At 41.7% G+C, this 19,925-nt stretch overlaps 3 protein-coding genes across 3 annotated transcripts; 1 reads left to right on the top strand and 2 right to left on the bottom strand.

Annotated features, from left to right (window-relative positions):
* Positions 1-65: 65 nt before the first annotated feature.
* Positions 66-672, top strand: LOC125763128 (protein CutA homolog). Its single transcript, XM_049425970.1, has one exon. It carries the CDS (start codon positions 124-126, stop codon positions 547-549), a length of 426 nt encoding a protein of 141 aa, XP_049281927.1. The 5' UTR covers positions 66-123; the 3' UTR covers positions 550-672.
* A 169-nt stretch (positions 673-841) lies between these two features.
* Positions 842-6,124, bottom strand: LOC125763074 (ras-related protein Rab-10-like). The gene is made up of 5 exons (XM_049425875.1): positions 5,667-6,124; positions 4,982-5,426; positions 4,095-4,294; positions 3,939-4,028; positions 842-3,810 (listed from the first exon to the last, which is right to left on the bottom strand). The coding sequence occupies exons 2-5, from the start codon at positions 5,106-5,108 to the stop codon at positions 3,613-3,615; spliced, it is 615 nt and encodes a 204-aa protein (XP_049281832.1). The 5' UTR covers positions 5,109-5,426; positions 5,667-6,124; the 3' UTR covers positions 842-3,612.
* Positions 6,125-6,369: 245 nt separating this feature from the next.
* LOC125762851 (obg-like ATPase 1) lies at positions 6,370-19,467 on the bottom strand. Its single transcript, XM_049425406.1, has 6 exons — positions 19,336-19,467; positions 18,390-18,622; positions 16,295-16,351; positions 10,087-10,214; positions 9,694-9,869; positions 6,370-7,230 (listed from the first exon to the last, which is right to left on the bottom strand). The coding sequence occupies exons 2-6, from the start codon at positions 18,572-18,574 to the stop codon at positions 6,580-6,582; spliced, it is 1,197 nt and encodes a 398-aa protein (XP_049281363.1). The 5' UTR covers positions 18,575-18,622; positions 19,336-19,467; the 3' UTR covers positions 6,370-6,579.
* Between the last annotated feature and the right edge of the window lie 458 nt (positions 19,468-19,925).

Here is a 19,925-nt window from a genome sequence, read left to right as displayed (position 1 = left end):
TAAATTGAATACCATCGCACGAATCGGTCGCAGGTCAGTTAGCTCCTCAACGTAAATATTCGCCATTAATGCTTTGTTCCGCTCACAGTACTTCGATATTTCCCACACGACCCAACATCGCTCATGTTACGATCGCTTTCCTTTGTATCGTCCAACATCCGTAGCACAGCATCGCGCAATATCAACAGAAGCATGGCCACCGATACGACAACGCCGGCAAACGAGTATTCCGTAGCGTTCGTAACCGTGCCGGATAATACCGTGGCCGTTAATGTGGGCCGCCAGCTGGTTGAGAAAAGTTTGGTTGCCTGCGTCAATATCATCCCGGGACTAACGTCCATCTACGCTTGGGAGGGTAAGATTAACGAAGATCCGGAAGTGTTGATGATGATCAAAACACGTACCAGCCGGGTGGAGGAACTTATACGGTTCGTGCGTGAAATTCATCCGTACAGTGTGGCGGAGGTTATAGCATTTCCGATTGCGGAAGGAAATGCACCGTATCTAGATTGGATTGGCAAAACTGTGCCTAAAGGTGGAACAGCGTAAAGGTAACGGGTTTACAACTGTGAACTTTGAATTTTTCGATTTCTGGGTGGAAGGAATAGATTTGGTGTATGAAATGGGGGGCAATTTTGATATTATATAGAATACATAATTCTTTGCTTAAAACAGTGTGTGCATCTTTACTGTAAATTTTTCAATTATAAAAAATTGTAAATAAGAATTCAACTATAAGATAATTAACAAACAAATCATTTCTTTAGCACGAATAATTATTGATAATATTTTACATAAACACACTTACACTCTTAACGAAAAAAAATCATATCACCAGAGCTTCTAATCATTTGCAGATTTATTGTTTTTTTCTTTTTGTTTCGTTGAAATCTTCCCTTTCTAAATTTGGCATCCCCAGGCTAAATTATGATTCCAGTAAAATAATAATAATATTACATAAAACAAACCTACAAGCTTGTAATCAATTTCCTTTGGACTGGTTTACTCGTCCCTCTCCCGTTCCTGAACCGTTTTGCATTTCCTATACAAGATGTAATTGATGTGTGTTTTTTTTTTGCATTTGCAGAGTTGATACAGCTTATCACAAGGGTGAGAATTTCAATGTCAGTTAAACTGAGCATAAAGTGTGTAGATGTTGAGCAATTAGTAAGTAGAGATGAAAGGGATGAAAGGAGCAATTCGGTAACGAAAAAACATTCGATTCAATTTCGGAAACGAAATGCAGCCACAACAGAAACAGTAGTAAGGAAAACCGAACCGTGTACATGTTACATTTTCTTACATAAATGTATGTGTGATTTTCTTCTTCTATTTCCTGGAATGAAAATAGCCTCGACATTAGTTTTCCTTCATGTAAAACATCGAAATATTGTGTAATGTTGTTTGCCGTCGATGAAGCGAACAAAGTTCTTCCACATTTTTTTTTTTCGTTTTGTTATTCAACGTGATACTCTTGGTTGGATGATCGCATAATGATCGTTATCTCTCGTAGGAGTGGTTTTTGTTTGAAATTTTGTTGTGTGTTTTTAATCGTGCTTCTTAATGATGATTAAGGAATCGAACAAAAGAAAAACCTTTGTTTCATATGAAATCACACGGAAGGACATGTATTGGGATATATTTTACAGGGTGTACAGTATTATCTATCTTATACGCCTTGGTTCTTTAGCTATAGCCTGCAATGAGCCTGCTTTGTGTGAATGAGTGTTGTGTGCATACACGTTTGCGCCGATAACGCAAACTCCCTCAAACCCCTTTTTTGCATCCCGTGGATGCGCGCTAAAGATGCATAGCAGACGATCAATAGCAAAACAGAACAATTAACACGTCACAAACGGCGAATAGGGTTAAAACCATGGTTCACTGCAAGCGCAACCAATAATATCGTTTAATCGATCGTGTTTCCGATCGCGAGGTCTTGAACGCTTCATCAACCTGGATTACAATTGTTAATTTTTTTTTCACCATGCCCCCGGGAGAGGGTTAGAATCGTGTATATTTACCAGGTGTTTGTAACCTTTCATTTGTGATTTTCATTCTCCCATTTAGTGTTGCTTTGCTTACTTCAATATAGCTAATCCTGCTAGTGTTCTTTCTTAATAATTTCTTTTCAGTTAATTTTTTGCTTTGCTTCTTTTAGTAACATCATTTAATGTTCTTCCCCGGGCTGTCCAACCTTTCAACTGCAAAATGTTTCCTTTTTTTGCAAACTCATAACCATCACAAACTGAAATAAAGCTGGTTGCTTGGCTTAAAGCTACTGCTTTTGATTTGTTTTTTTTTGTTTTAATTATTATTTTTGTGTCCCCTCTCATTTGCAAAGTAACGCACACACACACATCCTGCTTGTTCGATATTATGTTTTCGCTATTTTTTGTTCCATGCTGCGCTGCTGCTGCGATATAATTATTTTGTTCTTATTATACCTTTTGCACAACAAACGCAAAATGTTTAGCAAACGCTAAGCACAAGTAATCAATAGCTCCCCCCCCACGATTTAACGATAAATTGTAAAGCTTGGAAAAAAATAAATTTGTAACTATATTTTGCTAAACTTCTAAACGTATCCGGGGGTTGTGACACACTAATAAAAAGTTAATGGGGGGGAAGGTTTTTTTTTGTCTAATGATAAAACATTTGTCGTCGTGTCAAGAAAATATACTAAAAAACCTCTAAATGAAGCTAATACGCAAGTACATTGTTGTGGTCTTGCGAATAATTTAAAAAAAAAGCACAATACATACACACATTTTAGCGATCCTTTCCTTAGAACAAATATTTGTTATAACATTGCCGTTTTAACTGTCATTTTGCTACCAACGTAACTACAGCGCTTAAGCTTGGTTTTAGGGGACGACTTGGCATAGAATTGTACTCGAAATAAGGGAATAAAGGGATGTGAGGTGGGAAAAGGGGGTGGATTGAGTTAGCAACGCTAGGCTGAAATGTGGTCTACGCTAACGTTAATGAAATTATGCTCTTTTACACGATTACGCCTTTGCAGCGTTTGATTTGATACCGCTACAAACTATTACCTACTATTTATGTATCCATCAACGCTGCGGTAGCATCTGCTGCGTGATACTAAGCAATACTAGACTTGGTTGGCCATCCCCCAAAAAAAACACACACACCAGTAACACACATTGGACTTGCTTGCTGTCAGCGCAGCTAGCCGAGCCGTATGTAGGGGTGAATGATGATAATTTACTTGCGCACGGATGACTTGCGTGTTCACCCTTGCGCGTACCCCCTAAAAAGCGTTAAACCACCTGACCCAACCAACTAAAAACTTATTATCCGCTATTAATTTCATCTTTTTGGCCCAAGTATTGGTCTTGTATCGTGCTTTGTTTTGCCGACCCAAACCGCCCGAGCGAAATCTTATACGCAAAACAAATAAACAAACAGAAAAAAACGCAGGTAAAAGCACGGCACCAAATACGCGAAAAGAATCGCGGAACCACCGACAAGGGCGAGGGTGGGGATGGGTTTTTTGAACGCCGGCGCACCATAACCGCCAAAAACCGAAGTCCACCTTTTGCTGGACTGGACGCTACCGGCGGATAGAGCAAAACCCGGATAAGCACACTACGTACAGCAGGCTTTGTAGGCCGGTAACCGCTCACCGGTGCTTCGGTTGACGACTACTCGGTCGGGATTGTCAGTCGTTTCCTTGCCGGCGATCTTGTCCAGGATTGCTTCGGCCAGTTCGCGGAACGCTAGTTCGATGTTCGTGTTTGCTTTGGCGGACGTTTCCATAAAACGGATGTCATGTTCACGGGCAATCTGGAAGAAGAAAGGGTCAGTTGTTATCATAAGAAACTTTCTTTAAGAAATATCACAATTCACGGGCTCTTTCTATCACACAAACTGCAATAATTTCTATCAATTAAACAATTCACATGATAACTTACATTTTCTCCCCTTTCTTTGCGTACAGCACGCTTGTCCGCCATGTCGCATTTGTTGCCGAGTATCATCTTTTCCACATCCTCATTGGCATGCTACAACAAAAAAAAAAACGATTAATTATACACAAACAAACCGCCTGAAGTAGACGAAACACTTACCTCGTCTATATTTCGCAACCATTTCACTATATTGTCAAAACTTTTCTCGTTCGTTATATCATACACGAGCATTATGCCCATGGCACCACGGTAGTAGGAGGTTGTGATCGTGTGAAACCTTTCCTGACCGGCCGTGTCCCAAATTTGTAACTTTATTTTCTTGCCTCTTAGTTCAATTGTTTTGATTTTGAAGTCAATACCTGTAATAAATTGGAATGGAGTGAGTTACGATAGGTAGTTTAAGAATATTGCAAAAAAAAAGCATTAAGCTACACTTAGACGATTTTCACCTAACTCGTATCCGTTTATCGGCTTTAGAGGGTTCCGATAGCAGATTAGCTGACAGGTGTTAATAAGGAATGTTTGGCTAAATGTTTAATTCACCAAGTGTGGTGCCTGCTGTGATAATGTGTGGCATTCTTGTGTTAGATAATCCGCATGATCGAAGCGTTTTTCGATTAAATACTTATGTGGAGACTTACGCCCACATAGTAATAAATTGCAAAAACCGTGCCGCACACGCAGAAGGAAAGAATATTATCTAATCAAGGGCGTAACAGTGCTTACAGCGGAAAATATCAATTTCCGATAATCGACGTTCAGTCGAAGTAACTTCTTCATGCTACGCTAATAATGTATTTATTTAATTTTGTCTACCTGCTCCATGATATTAAGATCTTTCCTTAAGAGAGTCTAGGAATGCTTGTTGTGAAGTTAATAATATGTAAAACAAAAGTAACTTAACGTAAATAGTAAAACAAAAATTATTAAGCTATGGAGAAGGTATTTTGGTCGTGTTTTGATTAGGTAAGTCTATCATGCTGGATCCTAACTATAAAAAACATAACAAACATTATCATTACAGAAGGATTGGTGTATTATCTTACCGATAGTAGAGATAAAGGTAGATGTAAATGCATCGTCGGAAAAGCGGAACAGGATGCAGGTTTTCCCAACGCCCGAATCGCCAATCAACAGCAGCTTGAACAGCAGATCGTACGTTTTCTTGGCCATCGTAAGCTTCTGTTCTCTGTCTGCTGATCGAACTTGTTGCTTGTTTGCAGCGCCCTTTTAGCGTGAGCCTTGTTGTCTTTGTGAGTTGCTGGGCGGTGTGTTTGATTACTCGTTTGAGGTTTTTGGTTGATTGAAGTGGGATCGTTATTTGGTGGGTTTAAGGTTGAGCCGCTGCCCTTACGTTACGTTTTTTTTAAAAAGCACGAATCCTTGCTTTAGCGCGTTGTGATGGTGGTTTCGGTTTTTCTACCCAGCTCCAAAACACCGCTTGGGAATTAAGCTCTCGGGAGGATTAACACGCCTTCGGATGATTCGTCACTGTTTGGAGGTGAAGTAAGCTTAAATTACACTTTTGTTTATGAAGGTATATGCAGCGGGGACGATTGAATTCGATTGGTGAATGCAATTAAAAAACCCCTATCAGTTGAACACAACGACCCCAGCTACCAATAAAAGGATCACACAAGTTCAATTTCAAGACAATTTCTTTTTCCTTTTTCCACTGGATGCTCTACAAAAAGAAGTGTAGCTTTTATTTTTACAAGGCAACAAACGCACCGATTTACTTAGTTGTGTGCTGGGTTTGGGACTCTACTGGGAGTTTTTTTTTTGTGTGTGGAAATCCTTGTCTTCCTATTCCTACACCACCACGTATAGCACAAGACGGAATGATGAAATGAATTTGATGTGGTTACTATATTTGTCGATGTTCTAATGTGATCTTGTTGAGTTCACTTGCGGAATGGAGCACCCCCGTCAACTTGCCTGTTTAATTAATTGCTGCGAGTGAGAAAACAAAACGCGTGAATCACACGGCACTTTGACGTGGGTTTTTGGGTGGCGGCCGCTCAAAGTTTTCTTTCACTTAATGCTTTTGCTTTTTTAGATTGCTCTCTCTGTTATCTTGTGATTTTGCTTGTCCGAAGTGACTTTTTCTAATTTTTCTTTTCGTTTTGTGGCTGGGACAATTGTTCAAGCCGTGGCCACACCGAGCGTAGCAAAACATCACACCGATGACAGATGGGTTGACAGCTACGGTTTGACAACTGGTGCGGCTGATTCAAGTGTACGGTTAACCGTTTGAATGAGGACATTGTTTTCTGGATTTTAATTATTTTTACTTACATTACGGATAGTAATTGTATTTATCATTAAATCTCCAAACAATATTCATTTGGTTGCGCGTGTAAACCCTTTTGTACCGTGAAGTTCAGTATCGGAATAATTTGTTCCATTAGATTTGGAAAATAGAGACAGAACGTACAATGTTTTGCGCTCAAATTTTATTAAACCGATAAATAAGATATTGTATCGCGCTATCCTTCATAGCTCCAATGATTTTGTTTTGTTTGTCAGCATCGTCTCAATAAAGCTGATCTGCTTAGCTCAGCTGGGGCAGAAACATGTGTGCATAGAATATCATATTAATGTAGAGCAGTACGACGATGATGGTGGTGGCAGCCTGGTGATATCACTTTTTCTTCGGATCCTTCAGCCCTGCGCCGGCATTAAACTTGAAGAAGATGATATCGCCATCCTCAACGACGTAGTTACGACCCTGCTGCCGGTACTTGCCGGCGGCCTTTGCCGATGCCTCGCTGCCCTCCTCCTTGAAGTCACCGAAATGCATCACTTCCGCCATGATGAAACCTTTCTCGAAGTCGGTGTGAATGCGACCGGCCGCCTGCGGCGCCTTCGTACCCTTCTGGATCGTCCACGCCTTTACCTCGTCCGGGCCGGCGGTGAAGAAATATTCGAGCTGCAGCGCCTTGTAGCCTGTGGTGATAATTTTGTCCAGCACCGAGACACATTTGTGCTCCTCCTCGTACGCTTTACGGTCGGCGTCCGTTTCCAGCTCGGCCAGCTGATGCTCGAATGCACCGGAAAAGGGTATGATCGGTGCGCCCGGATCGTTCTTGTCGATCCACTCCTTAATCTTCGGCAGCCACTTGTTCTTCTTCCGTATAAAGTCCTTATCTGACAGGTTTACGAGATAGATGGCCGGTTTGGAGGTCAGAAAGAGGTATTTGTTAAGTACCTCGATGTCATGCGCGCTCCAATCAGCAAACCGGATGTGTTTCTTTTCCTCACACAGTACGTCTTTGATTTTCAACAAGGTTTCCTAAAGAAATAACAAGGGGGAGAAACATATACAATAGAATCGATATTAATAACACAGTTTTCAGTTTAAGAGATAGATACATTAACATAGTAACGGACACACTTTAGGTAGAGAGGTAACGTTACAATAATTCACAAACAAATGAATCACAACGTCGATTAAACAAATTCCAAAGAATGATAAATGGCTTTCGCTTCTTAGAAGTAAATGCGTTTATATGAGTCTATTCGTTCATAAAAGTTAGTTTTGCTCAGGACCGAGGTTCGAAAAATGTGCTTTCGATCGAGGAGAACTCACAGCATGAATGGGCTCTTTGTACACCAATCACAACATTTCCCAACATAAAAGACCGACGGAATCGCATTACAAACTCCTACACGCTTTGTCAACGGCTTGTCAATCCAGATAATAGACAAACCAAACAAGCTAATAGATGAAGCTTCAACGAATGATTATCCATCCTAATGGTTCCATTTTAACGCTTTACTTTCAAAACCTTCCTTAGCAGGTGGTCCCCGGATACAGGGTGCTTTGCTTTAGTGGCTATGCTTCAGGGTGAATCATCCTACACAACGACAAGACCCAACGGAAAATGGACAACAATCAATACAGTCTGATGAAATGATTAATCTTTTCTTGCCCATTTCGCTTTTGCGGCGTACTCTGCCACTATTGTGTGGCATGTGCTTATAACACATTCTCCATCACGTTCCTATCGATCACGTGCCATCAAGTGACATTCGATTCAAATTTGAGTGGTTTGCGCTATAGTGTTCACCTTCTTACCCAAAAAAGCCACAACTTGTCCGCCCATTTTGTCTACACCGCTTGGAGAAAAGTTTTCTACGGGGGTTCTACTCTTGTTCAAAGTACGCAGTGAATAACTTCATGACCTCGTGGCTTTCTTTCCGCCATTGTATGTGTTTTCTTAGGGGTGCGCTGGAAACAATCGTTCCGTCGGATGTTTAGGTCAATTAACGATACTATACAAAGTGACAGGCGTTTTTGTTCCACTTCTGAAAAAAAAATCTCTAACATGATCAAAATCAATTGTGTGCATTAAACGATGTATAATTAATCACTATTGATAAACATTATGATTTGTATCAGTAAACAAATAAATACTAAAGCGTTTGCTTTGAAAAATAAATATTGGATGGAGAAGAGTCATTTTTTAAATTGTTTGAATATTATGAATCAGCTCAGTTCATCAGCTCAGCTCAGACACTTGAAATACATAAAACTTGACAAGAAGCTGGATATCCGTTTGTAGTCATTGAAACCGACGGAAAAAATCCCTTTTCCAAAAAAGCTTTGAAGGAGCAGTTCTGATATCAATCCACAGAAGAATTTCTACGAAGAACACTCTTTCCATTGATCTTTCCAAAATGGTTCCGTACATGTCTTTGCAGCTGACCTCCTTCCAGCAATGCTCAAAATCGTGTATTTCAACAACAAAAAAATCGAACAATAAGCAACATTAAACTACACATAGTATGTTTGCGACCCGTGGTTTCATTCATGCCGCAATCAATGAAAATGATGCATGAATATTTTTCACTGATTGTTAATAGATTTCGATGCTCTTTAACACCCGTACCATTAGATTGTTTGATTCCGGTGGGGTGCGTCAGGAAGACGTTTGTTGCCTATTCCAAGCTGTAACAAGTGACAAAGAAAGGAGAAGCGAATGTGAAGATAAATGGTTGAACGAGTCTAAATTTAATTTACTCCAGACCACGTACTCGTTGGGGTGTGGAGGAGGTAATTTTTTTTTCGTCAGTCGGCGAACCACTCCTAGAGGAACAAATAACACCTATCGGTTGACTACACCATGGGACCATGACACAACGCCTTCCAGATTGTGATGGGGTAAACGCAATCAATTGGGATGGATTGTGTTGGAATAGGTAGGCGAGCCAGTGGGGAAGAAGTATAAGGAAGGTGTGAAACATTAAATTAATCCTTACAGGTGGTCCAATCGTGAACTTTGATCCCTACCCGAGCATAGTGCAGTATAACAAGCGATAGTTATTGATCGTAACATACCGCTCGTGTTCGACTATGATATTGCTAGAAGAAGAATTGGGCCTCGTGTTCGGCGTAATGATTGATGAATGTTTTCTTGAGGATAGATGAAAGTCAATAGAAAACAAGCTATCTCGTTGCAGTGATGAATTTCTCAGCGGGTACAAATACCGCCACGTCGTTTCAGTTAGCCTTAGACAGAAAGACATTATCTCCCACTTATCTGACAAAACCTACCGCCAAGTGTGTATACATCTTCAAACAATTCACACCAACAACCTTTCCAATTTAGCTACGTAATTTTGTAAGAATTCTCACTCAACTCTACCGGAGTATTACACGTTTCCTTGCCGGATAGACTTGCTCCTTATAATATCCCTTTTTTTGGAGAGAGGAAGGAAATCCCAGGAAATTCAACGCTCTTTGGCAACTTACATATTCCGGCTTGCTTTTCTTGTCGCCGCCGCGCGTGACCAGCTTTTCCAGCTTGTCAAGGTTAATCATCAGCTTTTCCTCATCCTTCAAGCGCAGTTCCTCGCTGATGATGGATAGATCGCGCACCGGATCCACCTCGCCCTCCACGTGTGTTACGTCCGGATCATCAAACGCACCTGCAGCAGGAAGTAACCAACAAAAGACACAAATGGGAAAACCCCAGTAAATTAAAGTAATGCTTTAGAAAAGGGATCTCCAAAATTTTTAGATGGCGGAACACTTTGAGTGGAATAGCCACAGCTGAGGGCCAATCTCAGGATCTCTCAGGAGGGCCGTAGTTTGGAGACCCCTGTTTTAGAAGATAAATCGCGAGATTTATAGATAAGAACTTACGGCACAGATGGAAAATGGCATCGCATGCGTTGATGTGCGAAAGGAATGCATTGCCGAGACCTTGTCCCTCGGCAGCACCCTTCACCAGACCGGCAATATCCACCACATTCAGGTACGCTGGCACCTTACTAAAAATAGACAACGAAAGAAATAGTGTTAGCTACTAACAAACTTTTATTTTTATACAAAACTTGGTTGAATCGTTTTTCAATAAAATATGGCTACTTTTAGTTGCTGCTGTTACTCTGTTAAGCTCCACGGATGCACATTCAAACAGCAGATAATGATAGACCCCATAAGGGGAAATTTCATCAATATACTAAGAACAACAAGAACCACACGATACAACTGGCACAGGGATCGCTAAATAACCGGTCGGTTATGCACATACTGCGTGTGTGTAATTTGCTTAATTTTTCAATCGAAGCTATCTCGAATCATTCTCGAGCTGGTAATCGCCCAAGGAGCGACTTTTTTTACTCCAATGTTTCTGATAATGGAGCAAAAAAAAACCTATATAAGTGAACCACTTCACTGCCAGCCTCCGAGGTATAATGCGACGGATCATAAAGAGGAGGGGCACACTTAAACGCAACACAATCACCGTGAACTGGTAGACAAAATTAAAGCACTACCATACAAGTATGCAAAACTCAAAAAGAGGTCACCCTGTAAATTCCTTGGAATAATGCACTCAGTACTGTTAGTCGTGTTAAATGCATAAAAGATGCATATTGTTGCGTATTAAAGAAGCGTTACATTTCAAATCTACGTTACGAACACATTGTATCTGTACAAAAGCTTTGCTGAGTTTCCCTTTCGTCTGTATTTCCCGTTGTTTGCTGGTGGTTCCACTTAATTCGAGGTTCAATCTGCATATCTCACACATAGTCTTACGCTCGTTAACCCGGCTCCATCATTCCTAGGCGTCCTTAACATTTTATCCCTCCCATCCTCACGCGGACCGAGAGAGATCTTCTCCCTTTTCCCGGCCCAACCCAACTCCCAGCAGCGCAAAAAAAAAACGAGAAGGTATGGTGAATTTCTGCGAAGGTACCTAATTTCGGCTATTATTGGTCCCTGCCTGCTCATGATGAGGCTCTCGAGAAGCGCACCGGCGGTGTGTCTCGTAACCCCGGTGCCTGGTTACCTGGAACCCGGTTGCACAAACGACCCCCGATCGATTGGAGAAAATCGATTTGTCCTTCCCTGGGAACGGTATCCTCCGGGGAAGCCATACCGGAGGATGGTGCTTTTGCTGCTGCTGCTGCTGCTGTGTTCGATTCCTCTGCGGGTTTTGCGCAACGGAACGGGGGAGAAGATTGCCGTACGAAGGTAGCAATTATATGCGGACTCGTTCTAGAGGTACATTTTGATATGCTAATGCCGCGATACTGTTCCATCGACTTATAAAGCGAAGTTTAAGTTTTTGCTGTTGTTGCTAGAGGAATGTTCGACAGATGAGCTTAATGCAGGAGCTCGTTTAAAGGGAGATATACACTCAGAATGAAAGTTGTGACAGGATTTTATCCATAAAACACAACGAAATCATTCTGAAACTCCAAAGGTTGACGGCAAGTAACTGATGTGAAGAATATCTACAGATCTACAGTTGTAGTTATTGTTCTTTAAGAAAAATGTGGAAGTGTTGGTAATTAGACATTTGAAAAAGGCATTTTTTCAACACAAAGACTCTGTATATTGACGTATGCGAATATAACTACTGTTCTGACAAATGTGACGAAGAAATTTCTTTCTCAAATCGGTACGAAGAAGTGTCAATAGCGAACAATATCAGGGCATCTTTGTAGAATTAAAACTCGGGAGGAAAACCTTTCGCGAATAGAGTAGTTATTGTGCGCTACAAATAATTTTTTTCTACCAAGTATTATTTAATGTCAACATCGTAAAAAGTCCTCGTTGTTCCATCTCTGGCACCAGTTGACTGCAGTAGACTACCTTTGACCAATGCAGTGTCACCAACTCTGAGAAGGGAATCTATTGACAAATGTTGGGAACTTTGCCGTACACCTAATATTCATATCCTTACACACTTAGCCTAACCTTCTGTTTCCCTTCAACTTGTTTCCAAACTCCCCCCCCCCCCCTTCTCCCCCTTTTTTGCTCTTTTCTCCCGCCTCCCAACGGTTTGCATCCTCGGGCGGAAAGGATAAGAAAGCTACAAACGGTGGGAATATGAATATGCGTGTATGTGTTGTACGTTGAAAATTTGTGCAATTTTACGTAATTTTGGCCAATTTTGTATAATTATGTCCCTCTTTCTCTTTGTTTCGGAATCTGTTACCAAGTTGCCCCGATTGTGGCCGTGCTGCTTCCATCTTTTTTTTTTGTTGGTTCTCCATCGCGAACCGGAATCATTTTACACACTTGACGGTCGCCATTATCTTGCGCTTTGCTTCACCATTGCTATTGTGAAAGAGTATGAATCTTTCCAAGGTTTTTTTGTTTTATTGAGGTTTGGTACAAATTTTTGCAAAATTTCTGGAAGTATCTTTGTGTTTTGATGTTTAAGAATTAAAATCTACAATTCGCCGCGTTAAGGTGTGTTTGATTCGTACCAAGATTGAACACTCATTTGCACATCTTGCGTACACTTGCCTCGAATCACAAACATATTAAAGTAAAACAAGATGTGTCTCTCGATTGATGTTGTTACGATTTCGTTTTCAAATTCCCAAACCAGAGGGTCGTCATACAGAAAACAACACAACCCACCGAATGTTGCAGATGAAAAGGAATCAATTCCTCGGAAAAACTCCAACCAAACAAAAACAGAAAGGAACATGTACCACAAACGAAACACATAAAGTGCGCAACGATGGCAATGATTATAGGGTGTGTAACGGCATAATGACGTCTGGGCATGCATTTCCGTTGCCCTGTCCCGTGTACGGTGGTGCCCGGTGGTGCATACTATCCCCAGGTTTTTTCTCTGGATTGTGCTTACCGGGCTGCGCTTTCAGAAGCACCGAAAAAATTCTGCCGCCCAAAAATAAAAATCGCTGACAAAACCCGCCGACTGTGGCGAAGGCGAATGAAGTGCCTCTGCTTCGATCGTTAGCGCGATGGCTCGTGCAACCCCAAAGTGCAAGAAATCGGAACTACAATCCTTGTCCGGGTCATCCGGGGGAAAAAAAGCGACTGGAGTTTCCCCCCAACAATGTCCAACCAAGGAAAACCGAGTGGCAGAAAAAGGGACTAAACAGGGGTACCAAAAAAACTCAAGAAATTCTAAGAATTGTTCCCTTCAAACCCACCCGGCAGATGATTGCTAGGTGATTTGAATAATACTGTTCTCCTTTGGCGTTACTGTTGTTGCTCTCGCGCACTACTCCACTATGGCTATTTTGCATGCGCCGTTTGCCGTTTTGTCGCCGTTTCTCGCCTGCAATTTGCTTCAACCCGAAAGTGACTTGATAAAAGCATTTTCTTCCATACTCTTTCACCTTGCATCCAAACGCTGTTGCACCGGCTTCCTTACACAGTGTGCCGGGGAGGGGGACCGCGTGTGTCTCTTCCTTTTTTGGCATCTTGAAACCTCGTTTCGATCTGTTTCGCCGTATTTGCATAATGACCGACTATTGGCCGGGTGCTATTGGGTGCTTTGCGTAGCAAATAGTAGTGTACACCCTGTACACAGCCCATGCTGGACAACGTTCTAGTGGCTATTAAGGACAAGCTGCTTCCTGTTACGGTCGCACCGAGACAAGACAGTACAAATATTGTGGCTGAGTTGAAGGTTACAACATTCTAGCGCATTGAAGAAGTTAATATTAGCACTCTCTTTTAAGGCTAGTGGCAGTGCTCAGTCGTCTACGACTTTTTTCAAAATTTTGAGTATGGGATTTGACAGATAAATTCGCCCGACGGTTTTGACATCTGATTTTATCTGTCAAATCCTATACTCAAAATCGACTAAGCACTGCCACCAGCCTAAGATAGGGGAATTCGTCTGAAAACTATTCTTCCTTTATCGGTAATATATTTTATTTTGCAATCGTTGAAAACCTTTTTAGCACCTTTTTTGATAAAAATCTCCTAATAAACTTGATCTCTATCTATCACCCATCAATGATGAACCCCCAAATAGCGCATTTTGCAGCACACAAAACACTCGCCATTCCAAATCCTACCACCAATAGCAAGTCTAGTACTGTTGAATGAATACAGCAGCAAATAAAAAGAAATGAAATTTGTTACCACAAATCAACTACGCGAAACCTCCACATCCCGAAGGCTCTCCCGTAGCGGTACAAACCCCGTGGGCGCCATTTTTCTTTCCCTTTGTACACCATTTGTACGGGGGGCACCCGCGGCCAAACAGTGAAGGATTGTGTGGCGCGCGCAGAACAAGGATAGGGCTCCATTTTTTTTTGTTTTTCTCCCGTCCGTTCTGCTCCCGGTGTTCGTCGATCAAAAACCGTTGTCGGACAATTTTTCCTACATTTGCGCAGCCTATTGCAGGCTTGCTCCTGTTTTTTGTTTTCGTCTTCCTTTCCAATCGAACTGTCCCTCTCTCTCTCACTCATTCTCGCGTGCTTTGGTCTTGTCTGCGTGTTCCCGCGCTTGTGCGCCATCAGCCTTTGGGGATGATGGAGAGCCTTCTACCCCTATTTAACGATAGGGCAAGATTGGCACGGAAGCCGGAGCCTGTTTCGTTGATGGTTGAGCTACTGTTTGTTGGGTTTTGTTTTGTTTTTATTCCTCTACTCTTTTCGTACGCTTACACCAGTCTGGAAGGGGAGCCACAGTAGCACATGTGTGTTCAGGTGTTCAAAGGGCTATCCCAATTGGTCGGAATGGTTTCCCCCCAGCGGGACTGAAACAGAAATTCGCGTGTCAGTTCATTAGGACCTTTATTTTTGCCTTTTTCCTGATTAGTCTCTCTTGCTCTTTCCTGGCTTGATGGTAGGGTTTACTTTGTTTTACATTTGGTTGTATGTCTATAGCGCTCCATTTTATGTTTGCTCGTACGTCCACCATCAGAATGGAGTGCTATGTTTAAGCTGTTGGTTTCTAAAATTAAAACGTGTTCCAAAAAAATAGAACTATTTACATAACATTTATTTTTCACAATAAAACAACACATATTTGTTCCATTGCTTTAAGGAAAATGATAGACACCAACAAAGGTCAGTCGAATCGACGAAAATTAAACGCCCGTATTAACATCTCATAAATGTTCAAGGTCCGAGTTCGGCAACTGTTCATATTCAAAAATTAATACTTGCCAACAGGGAATAAAAGGGCATCCACAAAAGTGGCTCTCTGGAGCAGTATCCAAACTGATTGATGAACAGCAAAAGTACGCCACGCCTCTTTTCAAGGTGCAGGATTCACGTTTGATAGCCGGTGAGGGAAAATTTCAGTAGCCGTAGAACAAGATATTGCCACCGCAAGAAGAAAAAAAACCAACGCACGAACAGACGCAGGATATGATTCGCATTACGGTATACACCTTTATCCTTCACTCCTTGTCTCTCGTTATGCTTCGAAATTAAACGTTTAGTACGTACGTGTGTGTGTGTGTGTGCCCGATGGCACTATCGCCACAAAATAACTATTGTTTATAGTGCCATAAGATATCGTATCGACGTAATATCGGCTTTCACGTACGATAGGGCGCGGTTTTCCAATCATTGTCCAATTTCCTTTCCCGTAATCTGACGTTCCCGTACCCGATGATGGTACTGCGGCTAGCCGGCTACCCATGCCGCGTGTTTGTGTGTTTCGATACGGTCAGTAGACGTATTTAGTAGAATCACTATAATTGCAAAATCGCATTAAACTACACCGCACATTGGGTGCTGTGTGGCTTCCGGCGCTCTAACCACGGTGTAAAGTAGATAGCCCTTAACATTTTACGTGCCTGCGAGAGCTCTCGACACGACTCCTTTTCGTTTTCGCCTGCTGGAGTGTAGACTATTACTAAAGTTATTGTTTTTTTGTTGTTGTTGCTTCCATTTATTAGTTGATTGTTGTAATTCGTTGAAATGTCTGTATTTTTTAACACATCCTTAATGACGCTTGTTTATTGTATTTACAACCAGGACATTAAAATAGTTTTTATATAATATTGATGCAGTCGCAAGGATTCGAATTGTGAAACTAAATCCTAATAGGATGCTGTATTTTAAACATTTTGTTTGATATATTCAATTTAATATTAAATAAAACATGCACATACCTTGCTGGCTTATGATATTCGCACAGATAATCATATCTAGCATCGGGCACTGGAACTCTGGTAACGAGAAAGAAGAGAGAAGAATAAATATTAACGTTAATTGTATTTTCTATTCTGTTACTAAAACAAGTTTAAATTGAACATACTAACAACAGTTCCATTTTATTAGATAAAACGTAAAAAAGATATTCCTCAGAGTATTCATCACATTGGACAACCTTCAAAATATTACAGCAATACTGTTGTGTAATTTGAATTATTAAGATATGACATTCAAACAGTTCCGAACACATGGCAGAACATGAAACCGTATGTTTTGTGGTCATTTTGGCTCCATAAAAAAAAAACAAATCGCACACGGTACACCGCAATTTGCAAGAAAGATGTTGAAATTTCAGCAATCGAACAAACGCACCAACCAAACAGTTGGGGCAGGGTGAAGCATTAAATGCACCCGTTGAAGTGATGTCCTTTTTTGTTTGGATGTTTTTTGCCTGCCGAAGTGTGCATCTCCGCAACCAAACCGAGCGGCACGATGGTTTGCATTTAATTTCGCTTTTATTATTATCTTTTATCACGCTACAAGCCCGAAATACGAATCGGGCTCTCGTTCCGATGGCAATGCCAGACGAGGGAAGCCAAAAGAAAAACAGAAAGAAAAACAGAAAGAAAAACGTTTCACGTTCGCGCGTTAGTGGACCATTGATTCCGGAGCGAAATTTATGCGACCAGTCGCAGGCAGTCCGTGTTATTTTCCCCCCCCATCTCCCCAACCCCGTACGGCTAAAGGGCCCGGTGCTGCTCGTAAAGGAAACAATTGTACACCACCGTACAACACATTACACGAAACGGACCACAAAGAAATTGCTATGGGCTCGGGCTCAAGGTGTAGCAGCAGCAGTTCTCACTGGACATGCGGCAAGTAATTATCCGCGCCCGCGAACTTAGCCTGGCGACGTTTGATGAAATGATAATGGTTTCCTTCTTTTTTTGTTTTGTTTTTGCTCGCAAACCACCACACAGAAACCGCGCCGCAGCCACTGTTAGAAATTGGAAGCGAAACCAGCGAGTTGGTATGCGAATTATCAGAAAAAGCTAGAGGTGTTATCGAAGCAACCGCGCAAGAGCCGACAGCAGGAGAAGCCAGTAGTTTTTTGTTGTTGTATATCGAATCGTGAACGCAGCAGTTCACCGTTCGGTTAGCGCAAGGAGAGTGCACGGGTGGATAATTGCAGGATTTTTAATTAATTCCACACCGAACGGCCGTACACACAGGGAGAACCGGTGGCCATAGATGCGGTGGTGCCCCGATACCGATTGGATGCGTTCCTGTTCGTCTCCTCCAACCTTCCCCCCCACCGTCCCGCTTGACCCGCGTTTGACGGTGGTGTGATGAGTGAGTGTGTAAATATAGGTAAACCGAACCATCAGGCACCATCCGGGTGTGTGTGTTTGAATCGTCCAACACTGGAAACAGGGGCGGTTGGGATGCTAGCCAGGAATGGATCAGTCGCCCTTTAATTATCCCATCATCGCTTCCGCCGGGTCCGTCATACGGTTACTGACATTTTGCATTAGTTCCATTTCAACGATAGTCGAGTCGATCGTTTAATCGTGCCCATCGTTTGCGATGGTTGTCCCTCTTTGGGACAGTTCAACTTCGGATGCTTATTGGCAACTGTTTGCCGACCCGGTTTGCTCCCTTTTTTGCAATCTCCCCGCCCCATTCACTAAAACGCTCGTTGTCGTTTGATATGCAAATGAGGGTTTACGCTACATTGCTACCATTCCTTTTGTCTCTCGGATGGTTTGCCGGTACGCGCATTACCGTGCAAATAGACCTGCAGCGATATTTCTCAGTGAGAAATCTCTCGTTGCGATGCGATGAAATGCGATGAAAAGTTCATATATAAAAAACAGCATCTAAACGTCGTTGCCATAGAAACACATAGAATTATATCATCACAGTAGCCAAAGAAATGTCTCACCCAGCGATTTTCCTTTGTTTGCTAAATTGAGCTACTTTGCGAAATATCTCACTGAGAAATATCGCTCCAGGTCTATTTGCACGGTTACACTGGGAAACAATTCGTACCTGCTCTCGTTAGGATCGATCGTGCAGAAAGGGAAATTTTCTGCTGGTGCAGCACTCTTCGTTAGTACGTTGAAGAACGTTGATTTGCCCACGTTCGGTACACCGACGATGCCGATACGAAGGTTCGTTCCGATGCGTCCGATCAAAGGCTTAATTTCTGGTTCGGCTAATTTCTTCGGTGGCATTTTTTCCAGCAGCTATAAGAACGTTCCCGGTTCAGTGGCTTAGAAGTGCTGTAACAAAGAAAAAAGAATAGCAATATATGGTACAGTTCTTTACTACAATTTTATTTTCCATCTGAGGGAAATCTTGGCCCAACAGTGTCGACTGATGTTGTAGGAAGAAACCTCACCGGTAGGGAGCGATTATTTTTATACGACGTGCCGTTAGCAGTACCAAAATAAGATACAAAAAAGAAACAAGGTTTGACAGACAAAATGCATGTGCTACTCAGTCACATTGGGAGTACATTATCCTCCAATTTATTGATATTAACTAGTCTTAAAGAGATATAATTTGTTTCTCGTTATGTTGGAGCATAGAAAAGAGGAATGTTTCTCCTCTTCGACCAGTCGACAAAAACATTATTGCGAGCAAGGAAAGTGCATACGTATGACGATGATGTACAAGGTACCACGGTATTGATTGATTGATGATATTGAGCATATTGGTTTTGGACCAACTAAAACTGCAAAAGATTTCTCATTTAGCGGCCAGCCACATCTTGAAGTTAGTCGATTGATGGTCGTTAAATGCTTGGTGGGCATATAATGCATTCATTGTTTTGATTTAGGCTTTCCATTCGTCTGTTCCAACAGTTCTAACCTTACTTTTTGTTTCCGGCAGAGGTAAACAGCCGGTCTTACGGTGATATTAATCCTACAACACTACCTGTGAATCAAACACACACATGCCAGACTAGTTTTAATACTCGGTAGTTAATTACCTTATTACACGTGCACAAATTCTATCGCCTGTGCAAGGAATTTTTAATCGAAAAAATATGCTAGCACAGAAACACGAAACCCGCACGGAGGAAAACAAACGTGGAAGGCAAGGTTTTGACGTTTGACAGCTGTGCTCACGTACGCTCGCACGAGCTGTCAGTTCGATTCGAGCAGCTATCTCACGCATTTTTTAAATGTTCGAGCAGTATCTCACTACGCATGCACAATGGGAAAATTACATGGATTTGATTCTTAATTATAATATTTTCAAAATACTCTTCCCATCCCTTGTAATCCCAAACGGACAGTACCACCATACGTAGGAGCGACTATTCTGTTACTAGTAAATAAAGTCTAAGTAGGTCAGTAATGGCAGGGCAACATCTCTTGAGGTTGTAGAGCCACAAAGAAGGAGAAGAACAATTTTAAATTTTATACACAGTTTCAGAAAAGCCTTCCTTATTGAGGTAAGGTTTAACTCAACTCAGAGTTTTACAGAGTATTGTTAGTGCAAATTAAGAAAATTTTCATGGTTTTTGTGCTACCTGACACATCTCTTTGGAATACTTTAGTTTTGCTCTTTTAAAGT

This window comes from Anopheles funestus, chromosome X (genome assembly GCF_943734845.2).
Source record: "Anopheles funestus chromosome X, idAnoFuneDA-416_04, whole genome shotgun sequence".
NCBI classification, from domain to species: domain Eukaryota; kingdom Metazoa; phylum Arthropoda; class Insecta; order Diptera; family Culicidae; genus Anopheles; species Anopheles funestus.
The sequence above is the reverse complement of the archived record's forward strand: the minus strand, read 5'-3'. Positions and strand labels throughout refer to the sequence as shown.